The 13530-nt window shown below is 45.5% G+C and overlaps 1 protein-coding gene across 5 annotated transcripts in view; it reads right to left on the reverse strand.

The window, feature by feature from the left end:
• Positions 1-13530, reverse strand: part of ABHD2 (abhydrolase domain containing 2, acylglycerol lipase) — a 40056-nt gene that overhangs the window by 12529 nt on the left and 13997 nt on the right. For 4 of the 5 annotated variants that reach the window (XM_035554904.2, XM_050713015.1, XM_035554905.2 and 1 more), the window contains 3 exons: positions 7124-7299; positions 5579-5746; positions 2698-2881 (listed from right to left, as the gene is read on the reverse strand). In XM_035554904.2, coding sequence (XP_035410797.1) covers positions 2698-2881; positions 5579-5746; positions 7124-7299 — 528 coding nt within the window. Of the gene's footprint in view, positions 1-2697; positions 2882-5578; positions 5747-7123; positions 7300-9717; positions 10279-13530 lie in introns of those variants that run through there. The other variant, XM_050713017.1, reaches the window with a different exon arrangement.

Here is a 13530-nt window from a genome sequence, read left to right on the forward strand (position 1 = left end):
GCAAGCCATGCTGCAACATGGACTTGTTGTCTAACCAGGCTATAGCTACCATGCTTACACCAGGACAGGGGAATAAAGACAGGAAAAGATTTCCCAAGCAAACCTTCAAAGTCATTTCAAGACAACTGAAGTTAAAACTACTACATTTCCCCACAATTACTACGGCAGACAGCAGGACTCCTAATATGAAGGGCTGCAAGCACTGACAAAAATGCAACTTCCAGTATTTTTGAGGACTGCACCGGTTTCAAAGGTGGGGACTCTCCCCACAGCCTGTAGCTACACTAAAGATGCATTCCACAAGATCAAGAAGCAGAATCAAGCCTGTGCAGGCAGAGATTAAGGAATAAGGAGACATGTCCCTGCTTAGCCTCAGGGAACAAATTCCCCAGACTTTGTGTTAATTCATTAAGCTGAGACCCATTTTCTGCCAGCAGAGCCTTGCATTACATCTACTTTACCGTGCCCCTCTATGGGGCACTTGCTTAGCGCCCTGAAAAGGCTTTCATATTTCAAATTCCTGCTTCATCTTGCTCACCAACACTTTTCCCTCATTTTTTTTCCCTTTACTTCCTAAAGATATTTGCGGATAAAGGCTGTACAAGCTAAGAAAAAGAGGAATTGTAATCTAACCAGGGCAATCCACTTCTGTGTAGCTTCAAGGGAAGAAACCAGTTATTTTCACCTAGCAGACCAAGTCCAGGAAGGCTACGACTTACCCATTCCACCTAGAGATGCTTTGTACCTCCTCCCTTCCCCTTTCATAGCCAGGGGTACAAGGCCCACCCTATCCTGTCATTTACTTTGTGGATATTTACTGATGTTGCTTTCCCCTAGCTCTTTTGTCTAATTAGCATTTAAAAGCAGCACTAAATATTAGGTAGGGAGACACAAGATATGAGAAGCCTTCCTGCTGAGTGCATGGTAATGCACAGCAGATGTTTTGTGACCAGAGATTTACTAGCAGATGTTTACCCAGCAGGTGGAGTCAAGAGCTCAGTAATCCACAAGAACCCGCAGAAGACTTGCATTAAACTCACACGAGCAGCTGTTATTTTTCCACGCAGATATCCAAGTGCAGCATTGTTAAACAGGTTGTCCTTACCCTGCCATTTCACCAGCACATCATGACATACTACTAAGAAATCAGTTCAGGGAACAGAATTACTCAGAACATTTTGGAGACCAGAAATACAACGTTGCATAACTGTGTAAGATAAATCAAACCGGTCAAGGCCAGATGCAATCCTTGCAAACCCCGTTTGATGGCTACAAAAACGGTTTCAGGAGCAGGCTTCAATAGGATGCTCTGTGCCAGAACCTCAAGACAACAAACAACATTTTACTTGAAACAAAAACAGACTATTCTTGAAAGCATCTGTTCGGATTTCTAAGGGTGTGAACTCCTGGGGACCTAGCAGCAGACTGCACACTGTTAGCAATAGTCACACCTGATCTGAAGTCTCAAAAGGCATGAGGTACACTGGAATGTTACTGAATTGTCTGTCAAACTTTTAGCCACGTCTAATGCTTCCAGAAAAAAACTTATTACTTCCACCTGTAAGAGCTTAACTTATAAGAGGTGCCTTCAGACTGCTGAATACCAAACCAGTCACAGCAGAGGTAGAGCATCAGCAGCACGGAGAGCTCCGGCTAGCTTCACCAGGCTGGGAGGCCCAGTTCTACAGCAAGCCCCTCGCAGTGCTGCCAGTTCCATCTTTATCTCCCCAAAGGATTTGTCACAAACACCCTGCCCTCAATAGCCCCTTGCTTTTCAAATATTGCCATTGCTCAGAGAGGCAATTAAGTTACTGTACAACCAGCCCTACCTGAGTAGTTGTCCACATGGAGACAGCAAGAACTGGGAGCATTAGCTTAACGAGTTACACTGTTTTAATCTTCAGTAACTGTGCACACGGAAAGTTATTGCACATTAGTTGAGCTGCCAGTTTTCAAGCAGCAGTGCTGTACCCAAACCCTCCATCAGTGAATGGAAGTGCTAACGCTAGGTGGAGCCCTTACAGCTCCTGTGAAGTGCTACAGCCTCGGCTTCCAGGCAGGGAACAGGTTAACGTTTTAGGCAGCCCTTAGGGCTATAAGCCTTAGCCTCCCCACCTTCCCCATTTCAGGCAGATAGCAGGGGTTGCAAGAGCCTCTTCATCCTCCCACCAGCCCCCTGCCTGTTTCAGTGGCACCCCCAAAAAGAGGGGAGCATGGACTGACAGAGTATGAGCTGTGTCCTTCCAGCCTCCCCCGATAAGAGCTGGCGGATGACACTCCACAGCGGAGCCAGGAAAGCTATTAAGGACCAAGCGATACTCCTCAGAGCGATGAGAAAGCAAACTATTGCTTCAAACTTGGCACCAGCTCAGTAGTTTGTCTCACTGCCCAGCCAGCCTGCTTAATTAACCAGGACTGCATGGGGAATGCCTCTCCTTACGACACCAGCAGTTCTGCCACGACACAGGCAGGCCAACTCGCATGCGCAGAAGCTGCCAGCGTTCACCTGGCCAGGTACAGAAAGCTAATTTGTATTGCTGACACAGTTTGTTTGTGCTGCTGATCAACAAAGCTTTGCTGCTTCAGGAAGGTGGCATCCTGCATGTTGCAGTCCTACAGACTGATTTAATTAGGTGCAAGAGAACCAGCATGCTTTTCCCCACCCAGAAGAGACCAGCAGAGACACTGCAGACTCACCTGAGCGCGCTGTAGCCCTGGCACACGCTGACGCAGCACAGGACTCTCTCCTGGTTGGCCTGGCTCTCCCCCATGTACTTGCACACGATGTTTCCACCCAGGCTGAAGCCTACCACAACCAGCTGGGTCTGAGGGTAGGTCTTCTTGATGTAATTAACCATCGCACCAAATTCCCAGGTGCAACCTGAAAAATAAGGACAATGTCAAGAGTCATCTTCCGACAGCCCCAGATTTCTACTTCAAACTCCAGTTGTATGCTTTAAGCTCAGCTCCTTCCCCTTTCTGACTTTTCAATAACCTCAAGATTTTAAGGGCTCTGATTCACACACATGTTCATGTCTGTTTTATGAGTCCTGTGGACCTTAGCTCATGCCTGTCTGACTGCCTGCCAAAGATAAAGTCTAAAAAACATAACCCTAGGAACAGCCAGTCTGACAGTCCAAACTCTTCCTTTCTAAAGCAACTGAAGAAGTGAAGTCAAATAACCCTGGCTTTGACACTGCTATGCAAAAACTCTGCATATCAGTACCTACACCTATTTCTCCTGCCTTTGAGTTTGGAAAGAGGAAACAAAGAGAAGCAGCTCCCAAACTGATGGTATTAGGACAATGGTATCAACAGGCTATGCACTTTGTTAGCCTTCCAGTTGGACTCAGTGCTTCAAACCGCACAGAAGGCATCACATGAACAAAAGCAATAAAACTACAGCTGTTTATTCCGGTTTAGAGCCAGAATCTCAGCTCTGTCCTGCGGAGCTGCTCCAGGAAGGTAAATCCAAAGAGTTTGGACTGTACACTGTGCCACCCAAGTGCTGCTCCAGTATGCCCTGACCCCAAAAGCAACATCGTTGCTGGACATCAGACACAGGTTTTGGCTAGCTCTGGAGGAGATGCTGAGCGCTACAGTTTGCATTTGCTTCAGTGAAATCGGAGGCTTCTGACCGAGCCTTTCATCACAGCTTGGGCACTTCCTTGTGAACATTGGTAATGGACAATTCTCCTCAAGATGACAAATGCTGCATCGCTCTAGTCTCCTCTGGAAGAAGCCGGTGGTCAAAGCACTAGTGTTTGACTGTCGTGATTTGACAGCAGCTGGCAGCCCTTTCAGAAACCCAAAGCTAGAACAGCAACAGGTCAAGCTTGATATAAAGGCTCGGGGATTCAGCAAATCAAGTTTACGCTACTTGCTCCCCAACAAACGCATCAGGAATCCAGCATAAGCTGGAAGGACAACAGGGTATTTGGGCTGGAGGCAGAGTAAAGTCTGCGCAGGGTCTTGCTGGCACAACACTTGGCAGAGTTGCTTGTTAAGTGATTCACTGTCTTACTCAAAGGAAGTGCTAGACATTCCATGTCCTTCCCAAGGCTGTAAAAGATTTAGAAAGGCATATCTTCAGAGCTACACTGCAAAACAGCTCCCTAAGGTCTAAAGGACAGCTACATGAAATGAACAATCTGCCATCGGCTCCAGCAAACTCTCAGAAAATTAGAGGAGGATTGGGAAATCTAGACTGCATTTGACACTAGATAGAGAAAGAGTTAGAGCACCATCTTGTTCAAAACAGCACCAGGCAGCGCAGTAGCAGATCTACACACCCTGATGGTGGCGTTACTTCCCTTCCTCCCCAGTCCCTTATTAACCATTTCAGCTAATTATTCAAAAAATTTAGGCTATGGCATTATTTTTAGGTATCAAGCTAGCATGACACTGCTGAAAGTTTCAGAGAGCAGCCAGCGAATTTGGGGATTGTACCCTGTCCTAGGAAGGTAATATTTTTGGAAGGAAGCTCTCAAATTCTATCAAAAAAGCAAATGCTTTAGGGAAGTCAAGCTTGGTAGACTCAAAACTACCACCAGTCTAGGACCTCATTACAAATTGAGGCTGCTGGTATTCCTGAAATGTTACCCTCTCAGGAGCAGATTTAATAGCTACAAAACAAGCAACGAAGCACCTACTGCCTATTTGCCTGCAAGACCCAGAGTCTCAAAGCACAAGATGTTTTGGCAATTCAAGTGTTCAAGATCAACATTCGAGCTGTTAATCCAAACTCTTAGCAGTAAGTATCTTAGTTACCTTTAAAAAAATATAAAGAAACCCAACACCAGTCTATTGTACCCATGACTCCTGATGTAACTATAGATGTTTGTGGTAAAGGACATGAAGGCTCAACAGAACTCGGGAACAAGCAGATCAGGTCCCTGGCAAGAGGGCCACATTCTACCAAGATCACATCACACACTATCAGGGCAGTTAAGAATAACTGGAGTCACTCTTAACCCACCTCAAAGTACTTTATTCCTTTTGATTTCTAGGTTAAGAAGGATTTCCTTATATTCAAGGTGAAAGCCCCACATCATGGTAGATAAGCACTACCGCTTCTGTAGTTTTACTGTCAGACCACAGAACTGCTGCCATTCCTTGACATTTGTGTTAATTTCAGGGACCAATCTGACCAAGTCCTTCCTAGAACAGAAATGTACTTTCTGGATAAGCTGGTACACACTCCTTCTCATACTACATTTTCCAAAGTGTCAGAAATAGCTTTTATCCTACAGAGCCAAGTTTGTTCATAGCCCACTAAACTGACATTTAAGCATCTCTCTAGTCATTTGAGAAGGCTCATAGTAGCCATGAGTGCTTTTTTCCATTTTTTCTTTCAAAAATGGTCTCCTTAACTATCCTAGTTCTAACATATGTAAGAAAGAAGAACTGAATCCTGGTATTAGCCTCCCTTCTTCCTTACCAGTTAGGTTTAGTTCCTAAGAAACAGTATAAAATGATCAGCCTAATTCCCCTATGGCAATTGTGGTGTGCTGAAGGAGCCCGATCAAGTCCTAGAAATTCCACAAGACTGAAAGCCGTCAGCTGTCGCAGTACCTACCGTACGTGAACATGCGTGGAGAAGTGAGCTCGATGTTCGGTAAGGCCCCCAGGTGATTCAGAACAGCACACCTGTACCCATTTTTCTGCGCGTAGTCAACAAAAGTGCGGATATACTGCTTTTCGCTGTGGTTAGCAATCCCAGGGCAGATTACCATCGTGACATCCTCTGTGCATAGAAAGAGAGGGAAGTTAAGTAAATGTCACTTCATGCAAATTAAGAAATTCAGAAGCTTTCCATTTCAGATCCATGGGAAACCACGTATCAGAAGAAAGGTAAAAACCCTACTATTCTTTCAAAAAAGCCTGGTGTGGGGCAGAAGACTAGCAGCTCTATTGCTAAAGATGTGTAACGAGCAATTCATGTTATAGCAGAAGAACAATTTTCTAACTTAGGGGAAGGCTGACCAAACAGTTCTACAGAAACTGCCTAGTGACCAAGGGAAAATCCTTCCCTTTGAAGAAAGATGTTTGACATCACACACGTTCTGCCTTCTGACAGTCCCTGTTGAGACTACTAAGTGTGTGGAAGCACTAGAGCCCACTGCTTCTTCATGCACCAGGTACACTAAGCTATTTTTCTCATTTCCCTTTCAGAATCCAGCGCAACCCAGATCTTCAAAATGAAGCTTTGCTAAGCACAGGAATTCTGACCAACTGACATTAGTCTTCACCTGCTTTGTGGCTAATCTAACATCTGATCTGCTGGCACTGCTCATCAGTTTAACAAGGTATCATTTTATCAGCTAAGAAAGCCATTACAGTAATTCAAGTAAGGACAGTAAAATATATTCAGGATTAGCATACGTACTTCCAATTAGCTATCATACTCTTTGCACTTATGTGCAAAGCTCTAACTCTACCCACTGTGCATTTTTGCCTCATTAGGAGAGCACTGTTCAGATTCTCTTCAGTGATAAGGACAACAGAAACTGTTGCAGCACAGCATTATACCACAAAGATCTCAACTCTGATAACGTTAAGAATTTGGCCTTTTCTGAAGGCCAAATGGGAGTCGTGGGCTTACAATGAAATCAGCTGCAGCAGAGGTCAGACTGTACTACTGAAGTCGAATCACAGTAACTCAATTTTAAGTATTGCTGTTACCACTAGTAATAGCGCATTTTAAATCTGACATTCACTATGAGTATATGTATGTAATGCAGTAGATCACCAGGATTTTCTACTTTTTGCATAGAATTCTCTTATAGTCTAGACTCCTTCACATCCTAAGCACATGGAGTTAGTTTTCATACAGAGGGGTTATGGAACATTTCTGCTGCTCCTTAATGCCCACCCCTTGCCGCACAAGATTAATAGTCCAGTGGGTCCTGCTCTGCTGTCTGAGATACGAGTGCACAGCAAGATGGTCTCACAGCCTCCACACGTTGGCTAGTACTGTGTAGCTGCCCCCTTCCTATCACCAAAATCAACACCTATCCCTTCTGAGAATCAAGCATCAGGGCTCTTATCTATCCCCCTCCATGCCCCAGAGCACAGAACCCAGGTCAGCAGCTAGATGCAGCCAGCCGCTGCTTCGACTGACCTCCAGTGCAGTGCTCAGACTGCGGCTCGAAGAGATCAAAGGTTGCTGTTGCTCCATCTGGCATCGTGAGGTACTTGCGATGTCCGTACGGGTGTGGTGATCTCACTCTCCCCATTTTTCCATACAGGGCAGTCTGGATATGTCCACTCTTGCCCCAGATCAGGGGTGGAATGTACCTGAAAGAGGGAGTCATTTAGTTACACATCCCTGCTGCGTTAACAAGCTTTGAGAACACATAAGCAATCCCATAACAAATCTCCCCCTCATTTCCAAACACAGTAACAAACACAAAACTGTTTTTGCTGTGACTGAACCGACAGCACCGCTCTTCACAGTCTTACTAGAGCAGAGAGACTGATATGCTCTCCCTGCTGAGAGATCAGCACTCAGAGAAGAGGCCAAAACGCAGACACGCAGACATTCCTACACATTGAAACGTTGCGTGCACAAATGCTTCTCACAGACTACGCAGAGTCCTGGTGTCTTACTGAGACTGGAACAGCACGTTGCTAGCCAACCAACCTGACCTTCAAAACTTGTCAAATATTGTAAATCTGTTTTAATTGAAGCACCGAAGCCTGCTGGGTTGAGCCACATGGACTTGTGTAAGCACTCGATTTCATAAGTCAGCAGTAGAAACAAGAGGATTCACACAAGGTCTGAAAGACTAAAAGCCACAAGACTTGCTCATTGCGACAAGTTTCTACAGAAATATTCTTCTCAGTTGAATGAGGAGCACGGTACGGGGAAATTCTGCCTCTCAAGCAGGGTTTGGTAATAAAGCAGGACCAGTTTCAAAAGGATCTGTAAGAACTGACCAAGAAAAACACCACTTGAATAAATCCACCCCTTTCACCACAAGAGGGGCACTCCACCAACCTTGTTTATCCAGGGCATATTAAAGCTAGGTGCCAAAACAGACAGCCTTTTTCTTTCTGGCTTTAGCGGTCCTCAAAAAGACACTGGGGTAAGCAGCTGCTGGCTGGAAGGGGTTCAAGGCTTGGCTCTCTGCTCCGCTGCTACAAGCAGAGCTGCAAGGGGTCTAACAGAAGAGGTGCTGCTGCCCAGCGGTGCTGGTGGGGCACTCACCTGGCCACTCTGCAAAGGAGAGACTGAGACAGTGCCTTGAAAATGAGACTTACATCAGCTCTTGACAGGAAAGCATGAATGATTCATTATTTAGGAGAAGAGCTGCCCCAGGGAACACGCTTCCAATTAAGGAGCTGTGGTCTCTGCTGCACAGGGCTGGGTATCCAGAACAAGCTTGAGAGCTGCCCACATCACCTTGCATCCCGAGAGATCAGCAACGCATTTCCCCCTTTTTCCTTTTTTTTTTTTTTTAAGGGCTGCTTGCACTTATTCCCATCTACTGCTTGCAACCACATGAAGCAGGGATCCTGTTCTTTCACGTCTCTTCCTGTTCACAGCACACCAGGCAGCTTTAGGCTCATCCGATTTATTCCTTAAGGCTGTAACCCATCAGGGTGTGACTGAACAGAAGCCTTGCTTTATTCTGACACTGATCACCGCTGGACCTACTTCCCCATGGCAGCTCGAGTCACATCTGAAGCCCCGTCCCCCTCACGTACCCTTTAAAAATAACTTTGTACAGAACTCTGTGCCTGTTTAGCAAGACAAGAGCAGCAGTTCTAGCAGAAGGATACCCATTGTTCTCCATTCTCTTCCCTCATCCATAAGGGTGTCTTCTCCAAGCCAAAGCAACACAGCAATAGCTCATTATACAGTTTCACCCAGTTTTTACCAGTGTACTTCCCAAAGAAACCCGTAACAGCTTTCCGGAGAAGTAGATATCCCTTCAAAAAAAGCTACGAGAGCTGCCAGCTGATGCTTGTAACCTTGTAAACTGGCCCCCAGTGCCTCTTGGATTCTCTCACTCACCTAGAAGGCTTCTCCTACAGTCTAAATGAGACTGGCAGCGCTACCCATCTTTTATCAGCCCCACATCTCTACACGGGGAGACGCACTGCAGCTAGGTGCCTGCCAGGAGCAGCACGCCTGCCACGCAGATTCCCAGCAACGACGGGGACCGTGCAAGCTCATCCTCTGTAATTGCTGGTAGAGGTGAAGAGAAGGGAGCGGACTGTCTCCTAACGCGAAGTGGACACACACAGGGACAGAGTCAGGATAAACAAGGCAGGACAAGGACTACAGATGGCTCTGCTCAGGTCACATACTGCTCACTGCAGAGGGTTTTGAGCAGCTCCTGTAACTATTACACCAGATGGAGGTGACACCGCTCTTCCAGAAGACCACAAAGCAGCTACTTTCACCCCAGATATTTACATAACAAGCAGTTCAGTAGCTGTACCCCATACCTAGATGGCGCCTGACTTTTTACAGAAGTCTTTTGCTGATGCATTTTGCTAGTAGCTTTCTTGCCTGCCCCCCCCCCCCCCCCCCCCCCCCCAAATACAACCCATCAGAATCTGCAACTCCTCCAGAAGAGACTCCGACATCAACATCTGGGCGCGGTTTCTAACCTTAGGATAAGCACGGACATTGGAAGCTTGGGTGATTTTCTACACAGCACTTCTTAAAGTCAAAATTATCCCAGGTAGAATCTGAAGTCTTACCCAGCAGGGCTAATAGTAAAGCCATTTCTCCAGCTACAGGAGCTAAGTTATACAGCTGTGACCGATTAATGCTGCCACTGATGAAAAATCTGAAGATCTGTGCAAGCACCAAATCCTTCCTCATTCATCTGCAGTTCGGTTTCCGGTTGTAAGTCACAGTGCTCCAGAGCGATCGATGCAGCAGCTGCAGCCGCACATACCACAGGATATTGTTAGAAAGCAAATCAGAAGAGTCTTCAAGGCCCACCACTGCTGGAGTTTAAACGCAGACAAATGGCTTCGAGAGTACTGTTTATCAACAGCGTGCAGCCTGCTTCCTCAACTCACAGCTGGGTTCTTTGGGGAAAAAATAAGACTGCCTTCAAATAATCTGACTATAGAAGTTGCCTGAAGTACTGATCTTCAATATGTCAAACCTTCATGCCATTTTTTTTCTTTGACAGGCAAAGAGCACATGCCGTTTCCCTGATACATCCTTTGTTACAGGACTGAGAACAAGGCAGGGACCCCTCCGACTCCATCTATAACAAGGGATAGAGGCTGCCTATGGGTTTCACGTTTCCATCTGTGCCAAAACTGTGCAAAGCCTTACGGGAAAGGGTGAATGCACTGCCTGGTCCCTTCAGAGAGCACGAGCCAGTGTTTCTGAGCATCCTATAGACAGAGGAAGAAAAACGCTCAGCTTATCTTTTAAGTTAACTTCCGTCAGCTGTTTAAGCGTGACTCTGCCGGCAGCAGAGATGTGCTAGCATTAGTCACCCTGCGTGTAACTACACTTGAGATGAATATTCAAAGGTCAAAATCCAGCGTGAGTAATGTACATAGGACACTATTCTGATGCAGAGACTTGTTACTCCCACTTAGTCTTACTTAAATATGTTAATGTACATTTCTGGTGTTCGCATTTAAGAAAAACCAGCTACAACTCTGAAATACACCCAAGTGTTACAGCAACAGCTTGTTATCTCACCCACCTTTTCTTTTACTACTGCCCACTGACCTTCAAGCTACAGGCTTAGAGCAAGATAGATAACCTCTAAGTCCCTTTAGTTTCCAGCCTCCAGGAGACTGAACATCACAAGACTTCAACGGGGAGTGTGGAAAGAATTTGCCCAGATTGCATAAATCCTGCGTAGTTAGTGAAAAACTAAACCAGATTAAAACTCACCAGAACAGATTGCTGCAAAAGCAGCCAGCTAGTACAGTGATAAAAATATTAGACTTTTTTTTTTCTTTTACCAAGACAACAAGCTGCCAATTTGACCTACTACAAAACCCTATAAAGCCTTGGCAGCAGCAAAGGGATGTGTCGATATTGATGCATTCCAGTAAAATGCTGTGCTCAGCTGATGGACTAGCGGGACTTTGCAAAGCATCCTTACAATCTGTAGCAGCACAAGATCTGAGACTATTTTTTGTTGACCCTCTATTTTGGCAATAGATAAACCTGGTTTTGAAAGTCTTCCTGTGAGTGACTTTGCATCTTTCAATGGAAGGAAGTCCACAAGAACTTTTAAGACCGAGTACTGAGCACTGCAGTGCCAGACCGCACAGGACTGAAGAACAAAAAAAAAAATAACAACTGTGTCGTTATTCAGGGTTTAGGTAGACTTTCAGCTTGCTTTTACTGAAGAGTATAGAAAGAATTCTTTAATCTCAAAGGCACATGAAACCACACCGGTGAGAAAAAAACACTAGCCAGGAATTATTCAAGAGTCCTTACCCTCTGAAAGTGCAGGTTAGATAAGCTAAATTTCATTTCAGCCATATTATGTAAAGATCAGTTCCAGAAATATTTTCATACTCAATCCAGCTGAAAACACTTAACTATATCCAGTGCTGATAGCTATGGCTAGCGCAGGCTGTTTTACAATGAGGCCAACATTCCTCATGGCAAACAGCTCAAAAAAGATGCTCCTCCAAAACAATCCCCCTGTAGGCAGGGGAGCGTGTACTCAGGCTGTTTTTCTTGTGGCTTACCTTAAGCAAACAAGCTCAGCAGGGTGGGACACGTGAAAACATGTGCTAGGTATCATGTGGGCTCTTAAAGGCAAGCAAATAAGTGTTCAGTTCAAGAAGCCTTCAAACCTTGTCCTTTAGGTTTTAACAAAGAAACTACCACTACTGCTAAATTTTACCGTGCCTTTCAAACGAGGGCTCTCACTCACAAAAGCAGGTGGCCTCCCTCAGATACTGAGAGTAGGAAGAGGAAAAGTGCTCAAGGACAAGACAGACTTCCTCAGCTCCTCCGTAATGCCTGCTGCAGACCAAAATAGTTTTGAAATAAACCATTATCCTGTAGGGATTATCTCAGGCCAGCACGTTTCACTGTACGGAGATGATTCACCACGCACTCCTCGGCGTGCCCTGTTACAACCGAGCTGCTCACAGACACAAGAACCCAGGCACAGGCACCACGCCTACCTATGGGCAGCGCTCCCGCTGCTCTGCAGCAGCAGTTTGAGATTATTGGAGCAAGACAACAAGGTGTGAGCAGACAGCTGGGTGGGGGACAGCCGCCAGAAGACCTCTTGCCTGCACGAGGATGAGGATGACATATCACAACAGAGCACACAACCAAATGCTGACACGTGGGAGATGCAAACACAAAGCTACGTTGTAGCGGAAACAAAAATCTCAGCTTCCCTGAAAAAAATGGCTTCCCGGTTTGCTCGAGATCCAAAGGCTTTCAGCTAACGTGTCTGAGTGACTTCCCGTTTTGACTTGGTGAGCTGCGATAGACAGCAGGTACCGTGACAGAAGAGAAGCATCTGAGGCAGTTCAGGTTTCCTGCAGCTACAACTTCTGGTACCTGGACTCAGTGTTTGGGCAGTGGGATTCTGCAGCAGAAGGCAGACGGGAGAGCAGGTCTGGGGTTGCAGTTGCTTATTATGGAAACTGATTTTAGTGAACTATGTACTCATCATGTCATGTGTCTTAACTGGCCAAATGAATTCACAGTTACATCAATCTGCTGACAAATGCGAGCGTTTTTATCTCCAAGTGATTCATTTTAGCTGTAGAGCCCATCCCCACGTCGTGATAGGATATCTTATCCACAACAGTCCCTGCGAGCAGCAACTCCTAGGTGTTTCAAAAACATTCTCCTAGCATTTTTATGATTAAAAATAATTCCAATCTGTGCTTGCAGATTAAATTTTAGCGGCTGTCGGACAGCAGATTATGATTTTAGAGCACGTACATCTCCCAGCACACAGGAATTTAGGAAAGCAGCAGCTGCATAAGCAGCTCAAACAAAGCACATAAAAACCGTGCTATTTTTATTAGCAAGCATCAGCATTCAGATCTTCAAAGATCTGAAGTGGAAGTTCAGCAACAGGCTTATTTTTGGAGCATTACTTCATTTCAACCGAGGAGATTAACACTTTAAACATTAACTCTTGCATCTACTTTGATGCACATCGGATACCGACGACAAGAAAGCAGTCTACAATTTGTTCCCATCAGGGGACAGCCTGAGAACTGCCACCTGCATTACAACAGGTGACAGGTCGATTTCTTCCCCTTTGCAGACCAATCCAGAGGTATTTAAAGGATGATTTACAAATCAAGCCTTGCTTGAACCTCATCCTTTATTAAGGATATAAGTGTGCAGGAGGCAAGGAAAATTATTCTCCATAAGGATGATACTTGTGCCATGGCTCTACAGGACTAGACACACGTACACTTGACAGTAGAAGAATTAGGAACAGCCAAAAAATCTCTAGCCCAGGAAGGCAAACACTGGCCAAATTTATTTTTGTGAGTCAAAAGAGTCAATGCTGCATTTCTACAGGAATAAGAGGTAGCAGA

The sequence above is a fragment of the Cygnus atratus genome, chromosome 11 (assembly GCF_013377495.2).
Source record: "Cygnus atratus isolate AKBS03 ecotype Queensland, Australia chromosome 11, CAtr_DNAZoo_HiC_assembly, whole genome shotgun sequence".
In the NCBI taxonomy this organism is placed as follows: domain Eukaryota; kingdom Metazoa; phylum Chordata; class Aves; order Anseriformes; family Anatidae; genus Cygnus; species Cygnus atratus.